Source organism: Cyprinodon tularosa, unplaced genomic scaffold (assembly GCF_016077235.1).
Source record: "Cyprinodon tularosa strain WSP-4 unplaced genomic scaffold, ASM1607723v1 ctg43, whole genome shotgun sequence".
NCBI classification, from domain to species: domain Eukaryota; kingdom Metazoa; phylum Chordata; class Actinopteri; order Cyprinodontiformes; family Cyprinodontidae; genus Cyprinodon; species Cyprinodon tularosa.
The window spans coordinates 364,917-378,756 of NW_024039152.1; the positions used below are offsets into that span (position 1 = coordinate 364,917).

General features: G+C 39.3%; 1 protein-coding gene across 2 annotated transcripts; it reads right to left on the minus strand.

The window, feature by feature from the left end:
- Positions 1-1,365: 1,365 nt before the first annotated feature.
- On the minus strand, positions 1,366-12,542 carry pwwp2b (PWWP domain containing 2B). 2 transcript variants are annotated; one of them, XM_038299485.1, is made up of 3 exons: positions 12,183-12,541; positions 5,544-7,275; positions 1,366-2,965 (listed from the first exon to the last, which is right to left on the minus strand). In XM_038299485.1, the coding sequence occupies exons 1-2, from the start codon at positions 12,320-12,322 to the stop codon at positions 5,544-5,546; spliced, it is 1,872 nt and encodes a 623-aa protein (XP_038155413.1). In that variant the 5' UTR covers positions 12,323-12,541; the 3' UTR covers positions 1,366-2,965. The 2 variants fall into 2 exon arrangements, with proteins under 2 accessions (XP_038155413.1, XP_038155414.1); XM_038299486.1 differs by lacking the exon at positions 1,366-2,965 and adding an exon at positions 3,002-3,235 and having other exon boundaries at positions 12,183-12,542.
- Positions 12,543-13,840: the final 1,298 nt, after the last annotated feature.

Consider the following 13,840-nt stretch of genomic DNA (forward strand, 5'->3'; position numbering starts at 1 on the left):
ATGGATTGGTTTAAGGGTGTGGAGCAGTGGAGAAATAAATATTACAGGATCACCTAATGTTTTTCTACCTGTTATTAATTACTATGCTGCTAAAATTAACCCTATAAGCAATTTAGCAAGCTTTCAAAATACTTTTAGTGAAAATGGAAAACCATACTGGAAAAAATTGAAAATAGATAAGTAATTTTGTCTTAAAGTAAGCGCATTTGTTCTTAGATTGAGGAGGTAAGAGAGACATTTTGCCAATGGAACAAGACAATTTACACTTCAAATAAATAAACACAATTGCATTGTCTTATTTCAAGTGCATACTATCTAATTATCCTATTTTAAGAGTAAAAATACTCATTGCAATGGCAAACTCTCTCATTTACCTAATCAAATTAAGTGTAAATACACTTAATTTAAGAATGTTTTACTTATTTCTAGGTCGTTTTTCCAGTGCACCAAACACAATGGCTTGTTTTACCAGACCCAATCTGATTGTCTTAAAAAGCAATAAATTTCACCAGAAATCAAACCGAAAAGGTCTTTATAAGAGCAATTTTACTGTTAAATAATTAAAAATGTAAGAAATACACTAAATCAGATGTTGTAAAAAGGATCCAAAAAATTTGGAACTACTTCATTATTTAAAGGAACCATTTCCTTTTATTCAACCTTTAAACACGTCTAAACAATTGAAACGTTTAAAAGCAGATGTAAAAGCAAATGTATTGTTTATTAATGCTATTCAAACTAACAGTTGGTCTTATCGATTTATCTAGTTTAATAACACAAATGTGTCACTTCATTAAAATGGTGGTAAAAATATTTCCCTAGTTTTCATATTTATAGAAACGACTTAGTTGTAGAGCAAACAGCTAGTCAAAGAAAGGATTAAACGTAAGAAGACATCTGCCATCAAGGGTATCTAGAATGTCCCTCTTTGGTTTTCATTTGTGCCAATATACCAACATGTCATGGTTAGGCTTTTTCTTCTGTTCTCAAACTTTAAAAAAAAAAAAACAGTTAAGTGACTTTGCAAAATGAAAATGGTCCAATTTCCTTCTGTTCTTTCAGTTTAAATAATTTACAAATTACAAAATTGTTTATAAATTTAGATATGTAAAAATGAACTGCTAAAGTTTTTAGCAACAACCGTTTGGGGTTTAACCTCCTTGGTGGCATCTCTCCTTTTGATTGTGTAGAGCTTTACATTGAGATAACCATCACTGGGTTTAAATTTAGGTTTACATTACTCCAAAAAACAAAATGAAAATGTACAGCTCCATTTCCCTTTTAGATTAGATCTGTACTAAATACTTATATATATATAAATACTTGTGTATTTTAATGGTGGGAAATTATACACAACTGCACAAATATTGCTTGTATATTTTATTTTATGTACAGTACATGTAAAAAATAAAGAAAAATGAACAAAAAAAATTAGCCAATAACATTGACCGACATGGGCAGCAGTAAATGGCCATGTTTCTTATCCATGGGAAGATCCTGACGACCGTCTCCCTTCTCAGTCGTACACTTTCACAATGCTCCAGCTGCGCCTCACGGCAGCTTCACAACAAAGATTACCAAAACAGGAAGAAGGGAGCATCTCTTTTAAAAAATAATAATAATAACTCTGTCACCTAAACTTTTAGCCTGCTTTTCCAGTTCTGGGCTGGAAGAAAGGAGTCGAGCTGGTTGGCCGAGTGTGCCTGTGCAACCTACGGCTTTTTTTAAAAATACTGACCAACTCACAGCCTCACTGCACGCCCGGCTTTAAACCCCCAAAGTAAAAAAAAAGTCAGTGCTACAGTCGGTATTTACCCTGTGACTAAATACTACGACTAGAAGCAAGACCGTTTTTTTTTTATGTTTTTCCTTCAGTCCACTCAGCAGCTGAATTCACAGTATTCATACAGCATGGTAACGTTTTTGAATTTTCCTCTGAAATGAATTCATAAAGCTTTAACTGATGATGCATAGGGGGGGGGGGGGGGGGGGTGTTAACATGTTTACAGTTTCCAGTGGAAATGGCGAGAGGATTCGCTTATTGTGGCAAAGTCAGAATGTCAGAAAAGAAAGAGTCTTGTTTCCCCATGGATCAAAAATTTAAATTAAATAAAAACAAAAAGTAGATTTCAGTTTTGTATCTCCAAGGCCATAGATAGTCAACCACAAAGACTTCTGAACTCCCCCGCTGCCTATCGAGGCTGTATCTCTCAATAGTGTTTCAGACAGTGAGTTTACAGCAGGCCACCAAGGTACAGATAAAGTGCTTATTTTCTTTAAATGTGTCACTTTAAATAATTAAATGTAAAAATGGTTTTAAGGATATCTGAATAGTTGGAGGAGGGCGGTGTAGTGGGAAATGAAATGGGGAACAGATGCGACGCGACTCCGGAGATGGACAGTTTGTTACAAACACATCCACCGACCCCTAAGGGAGGGGACGCTGCAGTCAATGCTGTCTCTGGATGGAGCATTCACATTTTCCAAAGTAAAGAGGGTTTAGAGTAAGACTTTTTAGGAGGGCGTGGCTGGAGGGGGGGGGGGGGCTCCACCCGGCTGGACAGGTCGGACCTCGCCGCAGAGAGCTTCAGAATAACAGCAGCAAACAGAATATTCAAAAACAACTATCAGGGAGGGAGGGGCACTCAAAGAGAATAAATACATTTGGGTCCATGTAGTGTTATCCGGCTCTATAGAAATATGATAAAACCTAGAAAAAAACAAAATGTTTTGAGTTCATAGAAGACCACGAGATTCGGGCCTTTGATCTTTTTTGTTGTTGTTTTGTTCCCTTATCCACTCTCATCGATATAATCCATCTTCCATCAACGTTGTGAAAAAGAATAGGGACACAAAAAAGGTATATAAATAGTAGCCATGGCAACGGCACATCCACACTTCCTGGGCCTTGATGGCTGAGTCTGAGAATCCAGAAAAACCTAAGGAGTCGTTTGGTCCTCAGCCTCTGCAAAAAAGAAAAAAAAAAAGAAGAGTAAGACCTGAGCAGGTTTAAAATCAAGTCAGCAGGAAATAAAAGTTTAAACTTCTCCACAGCGTCTGTGCTGTGTTCCTCAGTCCTCATGATGCTACATGTCCATTTAGACCAGCTGGATTGATACTGAGATTAGCTCAAACACAGATGCACTCAGTTTATCAGTAAGGCGAATTTTCAGATAACTGGTAGCACTGGATTGGATTTACTTCTGTTCGTCTTTAGAATAAAATCAGTACGAATCTGGATGGGAGACAAAAAAGGAAAAAAGCTTAGGGTATAAAATTTTTTGCAAGGTGGTCTACAATCTTTTTTTAACAGTGAGGAACTCTAAAGTGAATGTCAGCTGATTTTCAACTGGTTCAGAGCCTTATGTGGCTGAGTGGGCAAAAAAACCAAACCAAACCAACCGTCTCCTGACTGCTGAGCTCTGAACCAGGCAAACAAAGGGTTGGAAAATGTGGACCCGTCTCTGGAAATGGGACAGGATTTCTCGTTTAAGTGTGTGTCAAAGAGCTGCACTTAAATGCGAGCACTTAGTGCTCGTGCAGTAGCCTGGTTTCCTCAGTCACTGCCCCCAGAAACCAGAGGAAGGAGCTCAGAATAGCCACATGACAAAGTATTTTGGAGACATAACTGAAACCACATGTTTATGCATTTCACCAGTTTTAACTGGGCTCAAACTTTAGTCTGCGTTTAAAGGTGCAGCACCACTTTAGCTATAGACAGCTTTATTATATAAAACAGAAACATTAAGTAATCACACCCCATGAGTTTTCAGTTCCTTTTTTCTTTTCATAAACCTAAATAAATAGTCCAAATAATTTCCCAAAAAAATTAAACAGCTCAATTAGTAAACAGAACCATCTGTTCCCAATTTATTCTCACTATAAATCCAGCTTTTCTAAGAAGGATTTAAAAGTTTTTAAACATCAGCAAACAAACAGCATCCTGAGGACCAAGGAATGCAGCAGAGCTTAAAGCAGGGTAAGGGTATAACAAAGTTAAAAATAAAAATGGAAGCTTGAATTTTAATAAGATGACTCCAAAAAGCCACAACAACATGGTTCAACCTGAACACACAATCTCCATGTGGAAATATGAGGTATTGTCACAACCCGAACTGTACCAGTAGAACGAACTGTACCATCAGCTCATTTGCTTAACCAGATATAAAGTCAACCCCAACTTTACTCTATAAAAAACAAGACCTAAATTTGGTTTTTCCCTCCCTAAAAGTAGTAAGCGTACTAAACTATAATGTGTTAAAGCTTAATTATGTATTTCCTGCAAAAATTAATGCCTTAAAATCCTTAGTTTTATCACTCATCTTTGCCAAAAACAGGATCCTACACTACTTCTGGGAGCCAACTTTTGCAGCTTTGGATTTAAATATTAATATAGTCTTTTTGAGTTTTATTATTTCATTTCGTGTTAACCTTATGGTATATAGTGTTTATTTGTGTAATTTAAAGGAAGAAACAACTGAAATGCAGATTAACACGGTTTAATCATATTTTGCCGGCCTACTCTGAGCATGTCTGATGAGGACGTCAGACAAGCAGTTTAATAGAGAAAATGTAAATAGAATCAAATTGTTTGAGAAAAGTCATAGATTTTTTGTTTGTTTTTGATTCAAGGATAGAAATAAGTACTTTTAGAATCAAAATTACATTATTTGTGATGACCTGGATGAATATCTGCTTGCACGTGCGCGAATGAGCCGATGGTACGGTTCAATCTTCTAGTCCATATCGGGTAGTGACAGACAACAACCATTAGCTAAAACAGGCTGACCCTTTATGGAGGCTCACCTTCAAACAGTATAACTATAAACAAATGGCTGTAACAGTACATGTTTCAGATTACAGAGTCAGTTTGACAGATTTCACAGAATTCTAGTTAATACCTTTAAGCTCTTAACCCTTTTTAATTGTATGATGAAGTAGGTGTATTTATTATAGTATTGGCCAAAAATACACACAAAATCCTTTGTCATTTCCTCAGAAGGAAAGGATAACTATTTCCCTTGTGCGTAAACAAAAACACATAGATCCCTAACAGCCATCTAATTTGAGGGGTTGAGAATCAGAAAAACCTGCTTCTCTTCATGTCTGCTGCCCCACAACAGAATCTTTTTGGTCTTGACTCACAACAGGAAAAAACAAGCGTTCACAAAAAACCTGTGACTCACTAATCCGAGTCATTCGAGGTCATTTTGTTTAGTTTGGTTTACTGGTTGGTTAACTAGAGCCCATCTAGCTTCCATACGTTGTTGATAACCTTTGTTCTTTTGGCTATGCTATGACCGATTTACACATTTTTAACTGTTCTGTGATCAATAGTTATGCATAGCACTGACTCAGTTTCGTAAGGACTTAAAAGTTACAATTAAATTATTACTCAACTGGGTAAAACTATTTGAAACTATTTTTAAATGGCAACCATCCATCAGTATTGATCAAATTTAATTATTTTCTTCTGAGGGCATTTTATATCTATCAACCCAAGTTCATGATGGTCTCATGACCGATACCAGCTATGGACTGACCTACGTGTCGCAGTGGGAGAGCAGTGACGTGATCTCTGGTCCCATGTGACCCACGGCCTTGGCTGCCTCCAGGATGGCTCTCCGGTACATCCCTTTCTTTTTGCGGTTGAAGCGGGACCTGAAGAGCTCTCTGAAGGGCGAGAGCTTGGCTACGGAGAGCTGGGAAGTGGTGGGCGAGCCGAACCACGCCACCTTCGCTTGGGGCCATTGGGCCTCGCAGCCGTCAGACTCCTGTTTCCGAGTACCGCTGATGCTGAGCACGCGAGCTGGCCACCAGGGGAAGCCGTGGATCTTCCCCCACACGATGTCCCCCACTGCCACGGCGTGCCCCTCCTCTGTTACGCACTTCGTCATGCTGCGGGTGTGAAGGCGCACCGTGATCGGCGGCACTGTCTTGCATTCGTCCCGCGGGGTCACAGAGGACGAGGTGACGGACAGGTCTTCGCCCGGTGCCAGATCGCACATCTCCGGCGAGGTCCCTTCTGAGCTGAAAGACTTGGATTCGTCCAGGCTGTCGCTGCTGCACACCGACAGGCTGGAGGAATCCGCCTTACGCTTCCGGAAGTTGATCAGGAGGGTGAGGTCGCTGTGACTGCGATCCCCCTCCTCTCCAGAACTTCCTGACCATAACTCTAATGAGTTTTTCCCTTCCCCTGAGTCTTCTGAGTGGGGGATACAGGAGGAGGGCCCCCTGGGGCTCCGTCTCCTGCTGCCTTCCACCAGTTCTGCCTCATACTCCATCATGGTCTCCTCTCCCTGACTCTGTGGGGGTCTCAAGCGGATCTTTGGACAGGATGAGCCTTGATTCACTGTTGCAAAAGGCCTGGTTAATTTCAGTTTTGGAATAGACACCGTCAGGCCGGACCTGGTGGCGTCTAGAATGTGTCGCTGATCTTTAGAGGCGTCGCTGGCCCTCTTGCCATTTCCTCCCACGCCGTTTTGCACCAGCTGTTTCGGACAGAAGGGCTTGATTGAACCGTGAACTCGGGATGGGATCTTCATGACCTCCCCCTTTCCCTGCGGGGTGCTGTAGGAGATCTTTATGACGGGACTGTGAGGGATAACATCGCTTGTGGCGTATTTCTCCACATCAGTTTCACTCCTTTTGTCTTTTCTGAACCGCTTGCTGTCGAGGCTGGGGCCGTTTTCTCGTCTTTTGGCATCCTTTGCAATGACGTCCTCTTTCCTGGACAGCTTAGCTGGGCCGTCCTTATAGTCACCATCATCGTCACTCTGCAGCGTGTTCTCTTTTCTAGAAGTCTTAGTGTTGCTAATGCCATCCTTGCTGTCCTCGTCACTGTTCAGTGTGTTTTTGCACTTTTCACACAGCACCTGTCGCGGCCGCAGGCGGATGGTGCTCATGGTCATACGGCCTGGCTCTCGCGACCGCCTCTTCTTTCTCTTTATTGGCCGCGGAGGGGGCTGGGGTACCCACTGGCTGTAGGTGTTGCGCACCCATAAGGGTGGAGGGAAGGGGGCTCCTTCAAAATAAGGAGGAAAAGGAGTCTGTCCAGCGGGCACCGGGGTGGGGGCGGGGCAGGGCGTTGCTGGAGGTGCAGTAGGTTCGCTGCTCTCAGGGAAAGAGTTTTCATCCTTTGGTCTGTGGGGGGCCTGGCTGGGGGATTTAGGAACTGGCTCCTCGCTCAGGATCTCTGGGATTTCACAGGCTGGCTTAGTGACCGGGGAGTTTCCAAGTTTGGCTGTCAAATCTGGGAGACAGAAGAGCCCGGTCCTAGGATTAAAAAAAAAAGACATGAGAAACGGTTACTTAAGAATAGAACCAGTCACACTTTGGGATCGCTTATTAAAAGGTGTAGGGGAAAAAAACTATAAATTCAGCTCTTATTGTGGTCTCATAATAGCTTAAATAACAAATTAATAGCACCCTTTTCCTGTTCCCACAGAGTTTTTAAACAATTTATGTCTGGGGAGTGAGATGACTATATAATGGATTATTATATCCCTGGTGAACTATGTCCTTGTTGTTATACCCAAATATTTTCCATAAATCACTTTTCCAGCTGTCTGGGAAAAGGAACTAGGTTTTATTTAAAAAGCAGAAGTATTCTTATAATTAATGATGCTACTGAATGCTAGCATTTCTCCTAGGGGCATTTAAAAGAGAAACAGGCCCACAGCATCACCAACCCTCTTCAATACCTTGGAAGGAGGTTCTTTATTTTATACTTAATAAATTACACAGGATAAGGGAAAAATAAAAATCCCCCAAATTTTAAAATAAAACACTTGGGGTCCAGTAAAAAAGCTTTTATGGAGGAAATGAGAGACACTATTCCGCTATTTTGGTTATGTAACTTTAACATGAGACGCTTTTGGTAAACTAAAAAAATAAATGCTACAATTTATTTCAGGATTTAACACAAATTACAATCATGAAATCTTATGAATGATGTGTTAAAAGACCTTTGAAACAGTGAGGGATTGCTGTTGAGTCAATGAGTCGATGCAATCAGCTGGTTTTTCTTAGATAGAAAACTTTGAACTAATCTGACTGTATAATCCAGTTGAATTGTCTCTGTAAAGTCAATTGTGATGACATGTGTTGTGACTTGGCGCTATATAAAAAACTGAATTGAAAGATGCATTTAAGGCATTTTAATGCTAATTAGGGCCTTGTTATTAGATTCATCAATTCAATGCCTTGTAAGACATTTTAAGGATCAGAAGGAAGCAGAAGCGTCACCTGGCCTGACTCTAGTCCAAGATGATTCTCATTAAGGATTATTTTTCACTCAGGTAATAAAAGTCTGAGCCGCCCTACGTTATTAAATAAAAAGAAGTTTTACAATTTCCCAGCTCCGGTGAATGCAACACAGGCAAAGCATGATCAATCAAAGAGGAGTTTGGGTGGAAGCGGGCACTCGTCCATCTTTCCTTGTCCATCAGGGCTGATAATATTTAGAGTTGTCACAGAAGAAAGTTAGCAGATTAAAGAAAGAAGGGAAATAATTCTCCTGTGGAGGCTGGCAGCTGGCAGAAAGAGCCTCTATGGAAATTGTAAACAAACAAACATTTCATTCTGGGATGTTCTCAACATTATATAAATATCAGGGAACTCATTCATGATGAAAACATAAAAAAGCTTGATAATTTTTTTACTAAACCTCCATCCACGCCCTGTTCTGATCGCAGTGAGACACTTGGTGTGTGTTTAAACCTCACATGCTTTTCAATAGGTGTGTGCTGCGTGCTATAACTTTAAGAAACTCTGCTCTGCTATCGGTCTTTGTGTGTTTAGCTCTGGAAAAAACTGCATCTTCAGCACGTTTTGTCCAACATTTGGATTTTATTTCTTCCATTTCATGGGAGTTGGTTTAAAACTTTATTTTAATTTCTACCAAAGAAATCCCTGTATTAAATTCAAAATTAATATTTAATTATTTTACTCTATAAAAAGCCCCACAATGAAAGGCACAGACCCTCCTGGAATATTTCTGTCTTGTAATTCCTTTTTCTTAGGATTTTGATTTCTTGTATCGTCATTAAAATTATGCTTTTTTTATATTATGTTCAGGACTGTCATTGCATTATAAGGCAGTTTTTGAAATGACTGAAAAAAATTGAAGTGGGTCAAGTTAAACTGATTAATTTGTTTTTGTTAATCACGATTTAAAAAAACCCCAAATATTTTCTATATATTTATATAAAGAAAGCCCTCTGTAAGTGTTGCATCAGGCTCAGTATAGGTAAAATGAAAAAATCGTATTACTTATCATTTTGGAAAAATCAAAATGTAGGAGTTAGAGACTAGAAACAAAAAATAAAAGGTGTTATTCAACTGTTATATTTTTAGGTTATAATTGTCTATACTTTTTAAGATGCATGCAGGGTGTAAAAAAAACAATATGACCAGGAAGCTTTTTATATAGTATCAGCAAGAGTGTAAAACTGCTTTCACTCCTTTTTGTTTTATCCAAGAGTGACGTTAATTTCTTTCCAAAGCTTTTTTAATACTCCGTTGATCTGATATTTATGGGTTAAATCAAATGATGTCTCTAGCTGTTTATATATGTACAGCTGACTGTACATATTGCAGCATTTGGCTTCAAACAAGGTGCCAGAATGCTCAATAAGGCTTGAATGAAAAGCCCCTTTTCTTAGTTAAATTCCCAGAGATTGCCCTAATAGGGATGTGGGCTCAACCCTCAATGTTCCCAGGTCCAGGAAACGCAGGAAGCCTGGTTAAACATTGAATTTTCCTTTAAAATAATTAAGTCTTTTTAAATCTAAATAAATTCAGCTCGTCATACAGTGAGACAAGATCATATTTTACTGTTCATTCCTGATGTTTCAGCATGTAGCCATTTTTTTGTAAGGATTTCCATATGTATGAAGTAGAACATAGATCTTTCTTTAATTGCTTGTTTTCTCCCCCTTAATTACTAAAGGATGGCTAAGAATGGCTCTGGCCATGTCATATAAACACCTCAGAGATATTTAAAGTTATCAATTCTTAATAATAATAAAAGGAAATGTTTTTCTGTAATCCATCATTGGTTACAAATTAAGATTTCTACTTTGGATTGAAGCAGTAATACTGTGACAAGGGAAACAGTATTTCTTAATTTGGATCTGTGCCCCAACAAATAATAAATGTTCCCAAACTAACAGTTAAGTTTCAACATTCTTTTTCTATGCAATATTATGCTGTTTCCGCACAAATCAAATTCATTTTGAGGTTTTCTCCACTCATTTTCTGGTAACACAGCCTTACCAGGGATTCCAGTAAGCGGGATTATGCATACAAATGTTGAAATAATAGGAAGGGAAAAAAGAAGAAAAAGAAATGTGAACTCTGCTTTCACTATGAAGGAACCGTTCTCCGTTCACCTGCGTTGTAAAAGTTCTTACGGAGTGGGGGTTGGGTTCTGCTGTGTGCTAATCTCTCCTTATACCTCAGGCTACAACAGCAGAGCAATAGTACCAGTGACTTTCTCTGGATGATTGTACTCTTCTTCTTTCATATTCTGGGATCAATAAACATGTCTAATGAAGGCCAAACGGCCGAGAAGTCATTAAGAGGTGGCTGGCAGGCAAGAAGTAACATGGCTGAGCTGCTGTAGTCAGGAGACAGCAAACAAAAGAGTCTACAGGATGCCCAGGCGCTTCCCCCCCTTCGCCTTTCCAACATCTGACTGAACAAAAACAATCCCATGAATCACTCGGGATCCAAAGATGCAATCTGGAGATTTCGGTTTGTTTTTGCATCCGTGTCTACGTAGGGGCTCCTGTGTGCTGAGATTATTAATTAGTGCACATTTGGGGAGCCCATTTCCGTCCCCAAGAGAAGGAGCTGGCAGGGTTCTGTGAATTATAGTCTCCTGGTGATGTTTGCTCCTCTCAAACCTTTCTATACGTGCCCCAAAGCTGCCAAATATTAGCCTCCACTGCGACTGACAGCGTACAAACAGTTCTGCCTGTTACAAGGAACAGGCCGTGCCTGTTAAACATAGCACAAGGACGCACAATATGATAAGCAGTGATTCACTAAAGCTGGTGCCACTTCATGTTGCGCTCAATGCAACTAGATAGTGGGAGATTTGAATGATACAACTATACTAGGATATTTTTAAAAAGGAGAGAAGAAAAAAAACAATGTGAGGAAATGATTTTCCTTAAGATTTTCCTTTCCTTAAAAGGAAGAAGGAGTCAAACTTGTCATTTGACAAGGCCTGAAATAGAGGAATAGAGGTCTATTTTAGGTTATTTCAAGGCCTTCTTTTCCCGAATCTGGTTGGGTTGTTCTCAGCAGTTTGAGCTGTTGCATAAAGAAAGGCCAAAGCTGGTCAGATTTTGATTCTGCTAGGCTATAAATAGTCTAAGCCCATGGCTTTTAAGGTGAGCAACACAGAGCTGACAGTGAGCTGACAGGAAAAGAAAATAATACCATTAAAAATATCACAATGTTCTTAGTCTCTCATCTTTTCTTATGCTTAAACATGATTGTGCTTTATAGACCCAGAAAGGGCCTGTAATGCCAAACAACATAAAAGGTCACAGGTTATTAAGCCTTGATTAAAGCCAAATGGTCAAACATGATCAATAATCCATCAAAGCCTGTTTTAGTAATTTTCCATGATTGCTATGAACTAGAAGTTCATGTCTATAACAAAGCTGTATCTCAAATTTACAACATTCACTTTACTCTTAAAATTATTCTCAACACACAAAAAAATTATATTAACTGTATTTGAATAAATGCATTAACAACTGATTCACCAAACTGTTTTTATTCAGTTGCTTTGAGCTTCTTCAGCATTTGATAAGGCTAACAATAAGCTATTGATCAATTCAGTAACAGTAGAGGCTGCACAATATAAGTTATTAATTCCTGCGGTATCTTGGCTGCTAATGTTAAATATTTTTCCCATCAATACGTCGAGTTATTTTACTGTATCATTAGGTTAAGTTAAATAGTACTTTATGATTAGCCACTAAGTTAGCCGTTAGCTCCCCTGTCAGCTACAATAACCCATGTATTTTATCTGAAGGCCCGTTTGCTGCTACATAGCTACAGAGTTAGCATCTCGGTTAGCACCGAGCTATGTTAGCCGTTAGCACGCTGTAGCAGCAATTAATAATTTCCCAGATAAATAGAAAGTCTCAAATATTACTCACTTTTTGTTAGATTCGAGTAAAATCCCAGTGTAGCTCCTTTCTCGGAAGGTCAGCGTCACCACCAGCGTGTCGTTAACAACATGATCGATAGTGACAGGTACCCGAGAGCCGGCCCGCAGCTCCTCGTCCGCAGCCTCCATGTTTCCCGGGGTGATGTGTCCGACTCCGCGGTACTCGGTCCCGGCCAAGGGAGCCACGGTCGCGCCGGCCTAGGATCCGTCTCCCCTTCGCTATCAAGAGCAGGAGGCTACGCTAGGGCAGAAAATGACGCCATCACCCCCACCAAGTCCATTACAACAGCGCTGCCACCACTGACATCACGCTCTGTATGCTACAGGAGAGAAAAAAAAAAAATCTCCCTAAACAAGGCCTGGCCTTTTTCTCTGCCTCACTCTGCGACGTTTGAAGCCGTTTATTAGCGCTCACCTCACCCTGATTTATACATACTGGGAAAATAATGGCGACCATGCTCTCTTTGCAAGGAGAGGAAGATACGTTTATAAAATCAGGAGTTAGTTATTTATCACAAATAGAACATTTTTTATACTTTTTCAATTACTTATGTGGCACATGTCTGCTTTAAATTTAATAAATAGCAAAACATATTAACCATAGGTTGCAATTTAAAGAAGAGGGAGCTTAAAAAAGAACAAAAGATTGAAAACTATTATTATTTTTAATGAAATTGTGTTGAAATTGCTAATGATAAACATTGCTCTTGCAAATGCAAATAGTTAAAGGAGAATGATGAAATGTTAAAGTCTGACAAATGCTTTTATCCAGAAATGTAAAACCAGTAAAAATGGGTTATCTTTGGCAAAACAGCTTTAGGAGTATTTAATTATTTATCTTTTATAATCTTTATTTAGTAGTTTACAATTGAATAAGCCTTTTTAGTGGGATCACAAGTATAAAAATAATCACATAAAATATATATCGAGAAAAACTATACACAACATGTAGAACTAAGATAATTAGAACGTCAGCGTCCACAGCACCCTGTTAGGGCTGTTAGGCAGAGATCTATAGAAGAACCTTTCTTACCTGCTACATCTAACATTGAGTATCGATGTCTGTTTTTCAAAAGTACTCCTACTTTAATAAGACATTAAGTCCTAAATCACAGATTTCTTCAATAAATGCTTATTTCTTAGACTTGTGAATATTTAGGCAGCATGGGGTACCAGTATGGTGAGTGAGACAAATACCACAAAACCAACCCACCCCACCCGTAGCAGTGATGACTACAAACAAGGGTTTGGGATTACTAGCTGCCTGCTTAGTATTTTACATTGCTGTGTAGGAATGTTGACCTTCCTTTCTTTTCAGAAATGTTTTAAACGAGCCACATTGAAAAGGTTTTGAACATTCAAGGTCTCCTCACAGCGTTTCAGTCAGATTTAGGTCCAGACTTTGGTAGGCCACTCCCAACCCCTTCATTTAGTCATGGGTGTTTTTGAGTTATTCATAGGTGGACTTGTTTGTGTGCTATGGATAATTGCCCTTTAGCTAAATAGACTTTGTGAATGAATTCCAATGGATCTCCACATTCAAACCATACACAGATTGTAAAACGGAGAAGCTGTGTTGTGAACATAAGATGTAAAATGTACATAAAACAAGAGGACTTCGAATATTTATTAAAAAAAAAAGGATTA